At 37.6% G+C, this 14860-nt stretch overlaps 1 protein-coding gene across 3 annotated transcripts in view; it reads left to right on the top strand.

Moving 5' to 3' along the window:
* Positions 1–14860, top strand: part of ABCC4 (ATP binding cassette subfamily C member 4 (PEL blood group)) — a 286479-nt gene that overhangs the window by 206702 nt on the left and 64917 nt on the right. For 2 of the 3 annotated variants that reach the window (XM_069067341.1, XM_069067340.1), the window contains exon 21: positions 12515–12665. The exons of the other annotated variant lie outside the window; for it this stretch is intronic. In XM_069067341.1, coding sequence (XP_068923442.1) covers positions 12515–12665 — 151 coding nt within the window. The remainder of the gene's footprint in view (positions 1–12514; positions 12666–14860) is intronic. 3 annotated transcript variants of the gene reach the window in all.

The raw sequence follows: 14860 nt of genomic DNA, 5'->3' as shown, positions 1-14860 counted from the left end.
ACTTACTAGCTGTGTGACCCTGGGCAATTTGCTTAACCTCCAAAAATTGGATGCCTCCAAAACCCCCCCCCAAAAACCCAGTTTATGAACCATAGGGTAAGAACCCTTGTAGAGCTTAGACAGATTTTTTTTCAAATGTTGTCTAACCATACCAGGCTTCCTGATGAGTGAATGCAAAGAAAGACAGTTCTTGCACTAAAATAGCCTATATACTAGTAGGCGAAGACAGTACCTAAAAGGGAGTTGAAAACAGTTGGAGGGTGGGGTAGAGCAGACTGGAAACAAAAGGTCAAGAAGTGATCTGGGAAAGTCATGAGTTGAAACTGGGTTGTGATTAAGCATGATTAGCATGGATTTTTCCTCATATGGGGGTTTGGGACCTAACTCACCAATCAGAGCAGGAGACTCTAGAAGAGGCTGTATTTTTAGCATGAGGAAGTTAGTCCTTTGGAGCAAAGATAGAGAAGAAGTCTAGGGAGTTATATGCTAAATTTAGTTTGTACTGAGTGTAGCCCAGATTGGTACTTCTTCAGTTGGAGGTTTATGGATGAGTTCATCAGTCAGAGAAAGATATTGTGGAGACAAACATGTTGATCATATTTGCACTCTCGCCTCCTTATTTGTGGAATCTATGACTATCATTGCAATTCAAGATTACATGTATCTTTTGGTCACCTTATCACAGTTTGCTCATTGAGCCATCAAAATCTTTTTGGATCTAATCACTGTCTTCCAGGGTTATCTATCCTTTCTAACTTTATGTCATCTGAAATCTGATAAGAATACTGACCCTGAATGGTAATTTTAGTAAAACTTGGGACCTTTTAATAGAACCTAAACTTCTTTGAGAGAGAATGAGAACAATAACGTTGAACTGATAACTTGAAATTTCTATGAAATATAGCCATGTTTTTTGGCAAGCTTATTAAATAAATCACCGACAAATTTAATCATTACTTCAGTGAATGTATGATCTCATCATTATTGGTCTTACTTTTAGACTACAACCTATTCATAGCTTCTCATCCTGTGAGGTTCTTACCTACATCTTCCCCTAGATTTTCCAAAAATTCTTTAGATCTTTTAACATTTGTTGAGTACCAATTTCATAGCTCTCTATCTGTTATACCTGAATTTCCCTGTGTAACTGGGCTTTGTCCCTTTCTGATCACACATTTTTATGCTGTCTTTAACACTGTAAGTCATCATTAGCAATGTGCTTCAGTCTATTTCTGCCCCCCCCCCCAAAAAAAAATCTCTCCATTGCCTTTTAGGTCACATCAATTTTTATTCTTTCGAGATTGTGCTATTTCATTATTAACAACCAACATAATCTCACCAGAATATTGACATTAAAAAGATAGGCTTCTTTGTCATAGCAATTTATCATGAATTCATTGATTAGAAAACAAATTAAAGGAGTAAGGACATGGAGATAAGCCATGGGTTCATCATGGACCCATTTGACTATCTGGTGAAACCTTTACACCTCTTCTCAGAACAATACTTATAAATAAACAGAAAATGCAAATAATTTTAAAAAAGGAAAATAGTTGAAATTAGTAATTTTGTACAAGAAGACTTAAATAAAAAGAAAAGAATGAAAGAAAGTGATAAATAATATGCTTCAGTCTGTATTCAAACAATATCAGTTCTTTCTCTGGAGGCAGATAGTATGTTTGGGACTGTCTTAGATCTTTGTATTATTGCATTTCAGAGAATAACTAAGTCATTGACAATATTTTATCATATAATATTACTTGTTACTTTGTACAATTGTTCTCCTGGTTCTGCTCACTTTACTATGCATCAGTTCATGTAAGTCTTTCAAGGTTTTTCTGAAATCATCTTGCTTGTCATTTCTTATGGCACAGTCATTTACCACAGCTTGTTCAACCATTCCCCAATTAATGGGCATCTCTTTGATTTCCAATTCTTAACTACCACAAAAAAAGCTAATATGAATATCTTTATACAAATAGGTTCTTTTCCCTTTTAAAACAAGTTCACAGGTCCCAGGTTAAGCACCTTTTACCTAACCTTTTCTCATAGTTTGACAGTAGCAAAGAAGTCTTTCTGATGACAACTTAGCTTTCAGCAACCTGGATGTTAGGTTTCAAATATCAAGTTAGATATAATGGAATGAAGCCTCAAGAATACAAACTCTGAAGGGAAGAACCATTATTTTTATAGGAAATCTGAAAATGCCTTCCTTCTTTCCCTTTATTGTGTGTTTTATTTAAACCAAATATACCATTGATACACATATAGTCCATTATCATAAAATTTCATGACAGTAATAAGATAGGGAAATAAAGGAAGACAAACAGTTGAAAGCATGTTTGTTGTACATCTTTGAATCATGCCAATATAGTAAAAACGACAATAATATTTCAGTTTACCAATTTAGTGCCACCAAGGAGTTTTTAGAACAAGACAAAATAATAATATCCTTTGGCATAAAGATGGATATAGAATAAAAATGTAAAACTACAACAGTTACTTATATTAGATAAGCAAGACACAGAAGGAACTGAACAGAGTGTTTAATGAAACCAAGAACACAAACCATTTAGTGAAACATTCCTATTTGGCTAGACAGGCAGAAAATAAGATTACACCACAATCTTATGCCATATACCACAATAAGTTCTAAATCAACACAAAACCTAAATTTGTAGTGCTTTACAGGATAACTCATTACAGCAACCTTGTCAGAGAGTTGCTATTATTTTCCCCATTCTACCTCACTAGTAATTCTCTAGGTCAGGCTTCAAACTCAGGTCTTCTTAACTCCAAGTCCCAATCTCCATCTATTGCATCACCTAGCTGCCCAAATAAAAAATCTCATTCTAAAAAATAAACATAGGAGATCATATGGTGGTACCCTTCAAAACTAGAGTGAAAAATATTGACAAAGAAGAAAGAAATAATCATAAAAGATAAGGTAGACCGTTTTTATGTTTATTTTTTTAATTTTATGTTTATTTTTAGTTTATAAAATTCATTTCCACAAGATTTTGAGTTGCAAATTTTCTCCCCATCTTTCCCCTACCCACCACCCCAAAATAGCAATCCCACTGAATATCCCCTCCCCCAATCTGCTCTCTCCTATATCTTCCCCCATTCCCCCTACGACTTTCCAGTAGGGCAAGATGGATCTCTATGCCCCAGTGCCTATATATCTAATTTCCTAGTTGCATGTAAAAATAATAATAACAGGGGGCAGAGTCAAGATGGCAGAGTAAAAACAGGACCTCCGCACGGCTCCAGCTTCCACCTTCCCCAATCCATGTAAACGGGGACTCTGAACAAACTTTGGAGCTACAGAACCCACAGAATGACACAGAGAAGCTAACCTCCTGCTGAGGGCAGGCTGGCAGGAATCGGCCAGTGCAGCACTCTGGGAGCCGAACCCAAGCCCACTGAGCCGAAGGTTTTAGACCCAGGGCAGGCCTGACCAGCCGCTGGCTGGAGGGACTCCACATCACCAGCAGCTATGGCCATTTCCAGATTTATCAACACATAGATGCAAAGGACAAAGTGAGAGGTCAGAGCAGTGTGGACTTTGGCACCAGCAGTTGGGAGTGCATCAGCTTTTGCCCCCCAGGGTGAGAAGCCGCTGAGATGCCTTGGCTCAGCCAGCACCATGTTGCAGCTTCAGCTCCGAGCCTGCAGACTGTAGGGGGCCCAAGCAACCAGTCTGAGGGGTAATCTCTCTTGCTTTAACCTGCTTGGATCTGGATTGCAGTCTTCTTCTCTTATCTGCTTCTTAAGGTCCTCTATGGCCTGTAACCAGCTCATATTTTCCTTTGAAGCTTTTGGTGAAGGAGTTCTGACTTCACTGTCTTCCTCCTGTTCCATGCTTTGCTCCTTTTTGTCCCCAAAATAGGAGTCTAATGTTGGATTCTTCTGTTTGCTTTGCTTCCTTATCTGGTCATGTCACCCCTCAGTCACTTGACCCCTGGGCTTTTTGCCACAGTAGGACTCTGCCACCAGACAGGGGAGCTTTCGTCCCAATTGCTCTGGTTTTCTCAGATGCCAGAGGTATTAGTTGGGTTCCCTCTCCGAAGCCTCCACACGCTCTGGCAAGCTGGTCACACACCCCAGAACCTCCACTCCAGACTGCACATATATATACATACATATATGTCTATATTGGAGGGTATATGGGCATATGAATACATATGTGAATGTGTGTATATATGTTTACAGGTATACATAGATAGAGGGCACAGGACCAATTTAATAGCAAGGGATGATACTTAAAAGGTGAAATTAAGAGGTGAGAGAGGAATATAATGAGAGGAGATGGAGAGTGACAGAATGGGGTAAACTATCTCATATAGAAGAGGCAAGGGAAAATAGTTACAATGGAGGGGAAGAATAGGAAGACAAAAGGGAGTGGGTCAACCTTATTCTCACTGAATTTGGCTCAGGGAGGGAATGACATACACACTAAATAGGGTATCTCACTCTACAGGAGAGTAGGGGGGAAGTGGATGAGAGGGGGGATGATGGAAGGGAGGACAGGCTGAGGGGGAGGGAAGCTGGAAGAACTCACTTTTGAAAAGGGATGGGATCAAAGTAGAGAATAGAACAAGTGGGTGGTGGGATAGGAGGGAGGGAAATATAGTCAGTCTTTTACAATATATCTACTATGTTAATGTTTTGCATTAGCTACACACATATAACCTATACTGAACTGCTTATCTTCCCAGTAAGGGTGGGTAACAAGGGAGAAAGGAAATCAATCTGGAATTCAGTTTAAAAATTATATATACACACATATACATACATACACACACACACACACACACATATATATATACTATTATTAATCCTATTTTACATGTAATTGGGAAATAAGAGGCACTGGGGCAGAGAGATCCACTATGCCCTACTGGAAATGTCTAAGTAGGTATGGGAGAAGATATGGGAGAGAGCAGTTTGGAGGAGGGGATATCCTGTGGGATTGCTATTTTGGGGTGTTGGGTAGGGGGAAAATAGGGAGAAAATTTGTAACTCAAAATCTGGCAGAAATTAATGCTGTAAATCAGAAGTTAATAAAGCATTTGAAAAATGAAATAATAATAAAAATAATTATATATATATATATATTTAAACACTTGATTTTAAAACTTTGAATTCCAGATTATTTTTCTTCCTCCCTCCTCACCCACCCTTACTGGGAAGATAAGCAATTAAATATAGGTTGTACATGTGTAGCTATGCAAAACCATTCCATAGTGGATATATTGTGAAAGACTGACTATATTTCCCTCCATCCTATACTGCCCACCACTTGTTCTATTTTCTACTTTGACCCTGTCCCTTTTCAAAAGTGTGTACATCCAACTTGCCTCCCCCACAACCTGCCCTTCCCTCCATCATCCCCCCCTCTCATCCCCTTCACCCCCACTCTCAGATAGGGTGAATACCCTATTTAGTGTCTATGTCATTCCCTCCCTGAGCCAAATTCAGTGAGAGTAGGGTTGACTCATTCCCTTTTGTCTTCCTGTTCTTCCCTTTCATTGTAACAGTTTTCCCTTGCCTCTTTTATATGAGATAATTTACCCCATTCTGTCTCTCCCCATCTCCTCTCATTATATTCCTCTCTCACCCCTCAATTTCACCTTTTAAGTATCATCCCTTGCTATTAAATTGGTCCTGTGCCCTCTATCTATGTATACCTGTAAACATATATACACACACTCACATATGTATTCATACTCCCATATACCCTCCTATATAGACATATATGTATGTATACATATATATGTACACATTTCTATTCCCTTCAACTATTTTCATACTGAGAAAAGTTTCATCAGTTACAATGATCATTTTTCCATGTAAGAATGTTAATAGTTCAACTTCGATAAGTTCCTTATTTCTTTTCCCTGTTTACCTTCTCTTGCTTCTTGTATCTGAATGTCAAATTTTCTATTCAACTCTGGTTTTTTCATCAAGAATGCTCGAAAGTCCTCTATTCCACTGAATGACCATATTTTCCCCTGAAACGTGATACTCAGTTTTGCTGGGTAGGTGACTCTTGGTTTTAATCCCAGCTCCCTTGACCTCCGGAATATCACATTCCAGGCCCTTCGATCCCTCAGTGTAGAAGCTGCCAGATCCTGGGTTATCCTGATTGTGTTTCCACAATATTCAAATTGTTTCTTCCTGGCTGCTTGTAATATTCTATCCTTGATCTGGGAATTCTGGAACCTGGCTATAATATTCCTAGGAGTTTTCTTTTTGGGATCTTTTTAGGAGGTGATCAGTGGATTCTTTCAGCCTCCATTTTGCCCTGGTTCTAAAACATCAGGGCAGTTTTCCTTGAGAGTTTCTTGAAGGACGATTCTAGGTTCTTTTTTTGATCATGGCTTTCAGGTAGTCTAATCCTTTTTAAATTATCTCTCCTGGATCTATTTTCCAGGTCAGTGGTTTTTCCCATGAGATATTTCACATTGCCTTCTATTTTTTTTCCATTTGTTTGGATCTGTTTAATGGCATCTTGATTTCCCATAAAGTCACTAGCTTCCATTTGCTCCAATCTAATTCTGAAGGAATGATTCTCTTCAGTGAGATTTTGAGATTCTTTTTCCATCTGGCAAATTTGACTCTTTAAGGCATTCTTCTCCTCATTGGCTTTTTGAGCCTCTTCTTCGTTAGTCTGTTTTTTTAAAGTGTTATTTCTTCAGTCAGGCTGTTGATTCTCTTTTCATGATTTTCTTGCATCATTCTCATTTCTCTTCGTAATTTTTCTTCCACTTCTCTTATTTGGTTTTCAAAATTCTTCTTAAGATCCTCTATGGCCTATAACCAGTTCATATTTTTCTTGGAAGCTTTTGGTGCAGGAGTTCTGATTTCATTGTCTTTCTCCTGCTCCAAGCCTTGATCCTTTTTGTCCCCAAAAAAAGGAACCCAAAGTTAGACTGCTGTGCTTGTCCCGCTTCCCCCTGCTTGCTCATGTTGCCATTCAACCACTTGACTCTTGAGCTTTTTGCTACGGTAGAGCTCTGCTTTCAGAGAGGACAACTTTGTTCCAAATCACTGGGGTTTTCTCAGCTGCTGGAGCTATTAGTTGGGTGCCCTCTCAGAAGCCTCCACTAGCTCTGGCACACTGGTCATGTACCCCAGGATCACCACCCTAGACAGCAATCCAGATCCAAGCAGGTTAAAGCAAGTGCACCTACCCTTCAGATTCATTGCTTGGTCCCCCTACAATCTATAGGCCAGGAGCTCTGAAGTAGCCATGTGGCAGCTGCCACCACTCCTCAGCTGCTTCTCGCCCCAGGGGCAGAGGCCAGACCACACTCCCAGACTCCTTGTTCCCAAAGTCCACTGACCTCTCATTTTATCTTTGGCATTTATGGGGTGATAATTCTGGCAACTGCCACAGCTGCTGGTGATCCACTCTCCCAATGTTGCTCTAGCCAGGGCTGGTCATGGCCACCCTGAGGCTAAAACCTCAGTCTGGGGTGGGGGTGGGGGTGGGGGAGCTGCTCCCGGAGCACAGCAAAGGCCCCTTCCTGCCGGCTTGCCAGGCTCTCTTCGGTGGGAGGTTATTTTCTCTCTGTCACTTTGTGGGTTCTGTAGCTGTAAAGTTTGTTTAGAGTCATTTTTTATATGTATTAGAGGAGGTGGGAGTGGGAGCCACTCTGAGGTCCTGTTTCTACTTTATCATCTTGGCTCCAAGACCTGACAGTTTTAATTTCATGAAATTTTTTAAAGACCTTTTGCACAAAGATAATATAACTAGAACAAGAAGAGAAACTAAGTGCAAAATAACCTTTGCTCTAAATATCAAATATGTAAGTTTGACACCCACTATATTTACAGTATTTGCATAAATATATGACATGTAACCATATATATATATATATATATATATATATATATATATATATAAGACGTAATGAAGTAAAGAACTGGTTACGTCTTAGTTGGACATTGGCATCATTCCAGCCCTGAAGCTTACTTTCCATCTCTTACCCTTATTCTTGATAATAAGCAGGTGTAATTATTGAGGGATTTTGATATTGTTATGTATTTGTTTGCGTGCTTGTTTTTGAAGTATTCTGCTTGCTTTGTGAATAAGCAGACCTGGATTATAATGTATCACCTTTTTTTCTGTGGTCCAGTAGAGAGAGAGAATAGAATTCCTCATTAACTATATAGCAAAGTTTTCGTTTTTGCTTATTTTCCTATATGGTCATAATGATAGATTAACAAGCTGAAACTCTAGATATTAAAGAGTCAAGTATCCACAAAAGAAAATATGCTTCTGTTCTCACAAAGTTGCGCATTGGTGGCTTTCCTAAAGTAGAATGGCAGAAAGAGATGGAAGAAATCTCAGAAATTATATAGCCCAACACATAAGAACCAATTGGGTTGGAACAGCTTCCAATTTTGTATGAGAACCTACCATGTCCCAAGGCAACCCGTTCAACTCTTGGACAGGTTTATTATTAGAAATGTTCCTATCAAGCTGAAATTCTTCTCTCTATAACTTTTGCTCATTGGTAGTAGTTCCATTCAGTGAAGCCAACCTCCCCTTTGCCCCCACAAACAAAACCTAATCACTTCCTTATGAAGACCTTTCAAATACTTTGAATAAATATTTTTGACAGTTTTAATGTTCCCTCCCCAGTCTATGCTTCTGTAGACTAAGAATCCCAAAGTCTTTCAATAGATCATCTTATGTTATGGTTTCCTGGTCTCCCTCTGCTGGATGAACTCCAGATTACCAGCCTGTAGCATCTGTGTTTAAGGGATTTTATTTTGTTTTCATTAGGTTAGTAGTTTTAACAGAGAGGTCTCTGCTTCTCTGTACACTCTCTATTTGGTTTGGTTTATGAAGGTAAGTATTTTGCTTTTCTGAAGAGTAATCTCACAAGTCTTTGACTACTTCTAGGAAGTAAATCTCTTGGAAAATATTAGAGGTAATGCCTTTGATCTAAGAATAATTATTCCCATTTATAGCATATTTTATGAAATGTTTTTTTTTCTTTCTCACTTTCCTAATAACAACCCTGAGAAGTAGTCTGTACGAGTCTTATTATGTCCATTTTACAGTTGAGAGAGGTCTAGATCAAACCACTCAACTGGTGTAAGACGGGATTAAAACCTTCATACTCTGAATCTGCAGACTCTTAGACCTGCCTCTTTTACAATACTTGTTCTTCAAAATGCAGCTCAACTGCTTCCGTCTTAATGAATCCATTCCTTCAGAATAATGAGCTATGCATTTGTCTATGCCCCATATCACCTAATTTTTTTTTTATGTATTGTAAATATACTTATGTAGGTGTAAGTGTAATCTCCCCACTCCTATCCATGGCAAGCTTTTGCAAGCAGTTCTGTTTCTCTTCTGTCTCTGTGTACCAGGCACAGAGTCAAGTACATTGTTAAAAAATAATAAATGCTGACTGATTGGTGTTTTTGTTTTTTTCCAGTGACCATACTTGTACCATGTAGTCTAATAGTGACTCTTAGGAATAGGTCTGGATCATCTGTGTCGTGTGTTTCTATTGTTATTTTAATAGTCTTTGCAGCATCTAATGAGTATAACTTGGACTCTGGCCTAAGGGATTTTCCATTGTCAGACAAGTAGCCTGGAAATTAAGGGCTCTTAGAAGTCAGTGGGGATCTTAATTTATATAACTTGAAAGGAGAAGATGAGATTTGTTTCAGGGAAACAATCTTTGAGTGGTTGGGCAGATAATTTTATCAAAATCCCTTGTCTTTTACAGTTCTGTTCTGTTTTGTTCCTTCAGAGTATACATAAGTAGCTAGCAGAGAATATGTTATTTGCCTCACTTCATCTATCCTCTACCATTAAATTCTAGAAGAAAGTCCTGCATACTTTTGTTTACTTCTTTCCTGAGAGTCACTTGGCAGCCTTAAGGTGACTTGCTCAGATCTTGACCCTCGAAAAGGATCTAATTTTGACGTAAACTTTTTCTCCTAGGTATCAAAAAAGGGCAATTTCATACTTACATACTAGTTTGCCTGAGGCTTTGGCTAGATATTAAAATATAACCTCCTGGGTACTCCTTTTCATTCAAAGGGGTCAGAAGCTGTATTGTTTTGCCCATTTAAGACACCCATTAAGAATGGTCTTAAATTAAGCCTGGAAAGGAGCATTGAACCAGGAGTTAGTAGACCTGGATTCTAATTCTCCTACTAACTTTGGGCAAGTCACTTAATTTCTAGGTGCCTCACTTTCTCATCTGCAAAATGGAGATTGTAATCCATGCCCTCTTATTTAGAAGAATTGTGGTAAGGATCAAATGAGATAATGGATCAGCACAGCCCCTAGGTACCCAGTCACATACATACTGACCCAGAACCCAACACTTTTGTCTCATTTTGTTTGTTGGTTTGGTTTGGTTTTTAAAGACAGCAGATTCAGTACTGTCTTCTCTCATCATACGATATTAGGGATTAGCAAAATCTCACCTTTATGAGTCAGAGTCTGCCAAACCACCACTCTATGTCCTTTATTCCTCATCCACATCAGTTATTGGTTGGTGGACCCATTTCTGGCCCTTGCCTTTCTACATAACGCCATGATTAATGTTTGTCAAATTAAAATTAGTTGAAATATATTGAGGGCCCCAGCCTTATGAGTCCCAGATCTGTCCTCTATCCTCTTCAGAAAAAAAAAAATAACCAAAAAGCAATTACACTGGTAGTTTCCAACTTTCTCTTTGAATATGACCTGTTTTTTAACTTGCAGATTAACTTGAGAAAATACATGATAAAAACCTGCTGGGAATTCAGTAATGCTTATACAGGCATACCTTGGAGATATTGTGGGTATAAAACAAATTATAATAAAGCGAGTCACACAAATTTTTTGGTGTGCTACTGCATATAAGTTATGTTTACACTGTAATATAGTCTATTAAGTGTGCAGTAGTATCATGTCTAAATAAACAATATATATGTATATCCTAATTTTTTTTAAACTGCTAAAAAATACTAATCTATCAGAGACTTCAGCAAGTTGTAATCTTTTTGTTGATGGAGGGTCTTGCCTCAATGTTGATGGCTATTGACTGATCAGGGTGATGCTTGCTGAAGGCAGGAGTGGGTGTGGCAGTTTCTTAAAATAAGACAGCACTGAAGTTTACCCCAATGATTAACTTTTCCTTTTATGAAAGATTTCTCTGTAATATGCCATGGTCTTTGATAGCATTTTACCCATAGCAGAGCTTCTTTCAAAATTGGAGTCAGCCCTCTCATATCATGCCACTGCTGCATCAAGTAAGTTAATGTAATATTTCTCAATATTATTATGTCTCAGAGAATAGGGAGACCTAAGGAGAGGGAGACAGCCCAGGGAATGTCCGGTATATAATGTAGTTGGAACACACAAAACATTTAGTTTACCATCTTATATGGGCATGGTTTGTGCGGCCCCAAAAGTTACAATAATAATGTCAGAGATCACTGAAAAAGTTTGAAATACTGTGAGAATAACCAAAATGTGACATGGAAACATGATGTGAGCACATGCTGTTGGAAAAATGATTCCTACAGACTTGCTTGACATAGTATTGCCACGAAACTTCAGTTTGTAAAAAAAAAAAACAAAAAAAAAACAAAACCCAACACCCACACAATATCAGCAAAGCACAATTAAAATGAGCTATGTATATTTTACTGAAAATAAATCAGTCTATATGTTCATTTTTATTTTATTGATCACAAGAACATACTCAAAAATTTGAATTGTAGTAATTGCTTATTATACTGGCTCATATTGTATGACTTTTTGGCACTAAATAAGGATCAAAATTACAGTGCTTAGTGTGCATATCAGTTTGTGGAACCCTTGGAATAAACATATAGCTCCTTTCAGTTCTTATTCTATAATAATGATAGCAATTATTATTGTTGTTGTTAATAACTAACATTTATGTAGCACCTAACTATGAGTGAGGCACTGTGCTAAGCACCTTCCAAATATTATTTCACAGTGGTGAGACACCTGTACCCTACACCTCTTGTCTTTAATTTGTTTGTTGTTCAGTCATGCTTGACTCTTCATGACTTCATTTGGGATTTTCTTGGAAAAGATACTGGAGTATTTCCATCTCTAGCTCATTTTATATATGAGAAAACTGAGGCAAACAGGGTTAAGTGACTTGCTCTCGGTCACATGCCTAGTAAATGTCTGAGGCCAGATTTGAACTCAGGGAGATTCACTCCAGGCTTGGCACTCTACTATGCCACCTAGTTGTTCAAATTTTACAAAACTTTAATTTGTATTATTTATTATATTATTATATTATATTATACTATATTATATTATATTATATTCCAAATACAAGGGTTTTCTACTCCATCTATTGCCTTTCTGGCAAAGAGATTCTAACTATCCATAGGAGGGTAAATAATAACAGTTCTATGGTCCTAAATGATAAAATGACCTCCAAAATGCTCTTTGTTTTCCTTCCAAAGAATTCCTAATAAACAATCACATTTGTTATTGTTTCAGATATTTCTGCATATAATTAGTGTGCTATCTGTGGCAATAGCTGTGATCCCATGGATTGCGATTATTTTAATTCCACTTGGTATCATTTTCATTTTTTTTCGACAATACTTCTTACAAACATCAAGAGATGTGAAACGTCTGGAATCTACAAGTAAGTAAGGAGAATCTCAGTCAAGATGACCTAATAGAATTGATTTAAGTCTAATCTAGAATTTAAGTGACATATAGCATTCTGCTTATTTTACTTTGTAAAATAAGTCTTCCCACATGTTCCTTAAAGTAATATTAGTTCATATCTGGGACCACAGAGATAGACAAGGATACTGGTAAGAGGGCTAAGGAACTTCAGTGAGCCTAGGATGAGTGAGGAGGTAATGAAGAATATATTCTTTAAAAATAAGCATTTTGGGGCAGCCAGGTGGCTCAGCGAGTAAGAGCACCAGCCCCAGAGTCAGGATGACCTGGGGATCGAATCCGGGCTCACATACTTAGCACCACACCCAGAAATAACTGGCCATGTAACCTTGAGCAAGTTACTAAACCCCAATTGCTTTAAAAAAAAATAAGAATTTTATTTTGGGTGGGATAAAATTTGGCCAGAACTCTAGGAAGATCAGTGAGGAGAAAGAGAAGAAAAATAGCTTTGGGCATATTAACTGGGGTTCACGGGCTAGTCTCATGTCCTAGGCAGCTCCTAAGGATTAGAAATTATGGAAGAGTTGCTGTTTAGGCATTAGTAGAAGTTTCCACACTGGGAGTTCCTTATATGGATGTCATTTTAAAAAATCCACATACTCTACTGTTGCATTGCATGATAATCAAGTACTTGTTGACAAATAATTTAGAGAATACTGTCATTAGCCACCACTTGTTTATAGCAAAAAGTTATATACTTCTCCTAGATGGTACTGGTCACACTTGATGAACTGGCAAGGATAAACAGCAAGTTATGTAGTTGATCATTTTTATTCATATATCAGGTCGAAATTATTTATAGAGCACCCATGATCTTAAGAGTATTACACTGGATTTTTTTTTCATTTTCTGGTTAAAATGCAAAATGGAATTTCCTGACTTAATATATTTCCTTGTTTGGAGAAAGAAAAAGAAAAAACAGAGGATTACTAGGATTTTTTTAGTCATGTGTCATTAAAAGTTCAGAAAGATCTCTCTCCTCCTTGGCTAGTTGCAATTATTATGAAGCAGGTGCTAAGCCTTATAGAGAAGCTAAACAGTAAGTAAATTATCATCAGTTGTGAGTTTCACCTGGATCAGCATTTAAACATCATATCACTCTCATTGGGTTTCCCTTACACTTTAAATGAACCTTGAAATAATATCCCCAAAAGAAAGAGAAGAGCAGAGAGGGTCAATTTATAATTTACTAAACTAATTAGTATAGTAAACTCTCCATTTTTAAATGACTGGGGCTGTGCCACAATATATAGTACCCCATAACTGTGATAATCACAGAAGAAGAAAATAAGGGAACAATCTATAAATAATGCATAAATGATAATATATAAATAAAATAAGGGAACACTTCTATAAGTCTTTGGCTCATACAGCCTTTTAGCAAACATTTAACTTAATGCCATTTATATTGTACTAATGGAGAAGCACAATTTTCTTTTTTGTGATTTTCTATATTAGTTAGTTTTCAACTACTACTTATGCAACATTCAGGAATCAGGCCCTCAAAATGATTTAAGTAGTTTCTTCCCTTTTCCTTTATGACTTATCATTCGATAAAATCCATACAATTCTGAACTTCCTTGCAGAGACTCAAAAAAATGTGTGTAGATATTCCTTCCCCCAAGGCAAATCACAACACATCTGTGATTGCCTCCCAGGTGCCATTCTCTTCCTGTCTTCCTAAGTGTGTCACAAGGTGACTGTCCAGAGAATTGGGGTCCTTTCTTGATTTCTCTTCACATTGCATTGATATGAATGGAACCTGGAGATTATCCTTAAATGCAGACCATCAATCTGTCCTTGAAAAATCTATTCTTCTTATAAACAACCTAGATTTTCCTAGACTTCTCTACAAGTATAAGGCTAATTATTCTGTAATTCTCCTCAAAGTATCGGAGGTTATTCTTTCTAGGACAAGGATAGTGATGACCGTTTGGGAGATTTTGCTGTTGGAAAGATAGAGGTCACATCCTGATCTGCCTTGACAAACTCTGTTTATAGTCCCATTAATGAGAAAGAATGAAAACCTGTAGCTAAATTACGCCAGTTTAGTAGCGTACTAAAGATCGATGTGCTGAAGGAATGAGAGTTGTTAAACAGTATTTGAAAAGCAAATCTTTCTTAGAATAGATGAAATATACAATCTACCAA

Source organism: Petaurus breviceps, unplaced genomic scaffold, assembly GCF_028583685.1.
Source record: "Petaurus breviceps papuanus isolate PSGF00001 unplaced genomic scaffold, PetGlider_PUasm1.0 90743, whole genome shotgun sequence".
NCBI classification, from domain to species: Eukaryota; Metazoa; Chordata; class Mammalia; order Diprotodontia; family Petauridae; genus Petaurus; species Petaurus breviceps.
Note: the sequence above shows the minus strand (reverse complement) of the source record. Positions and strands in the feature narration are given on the sequence as shown.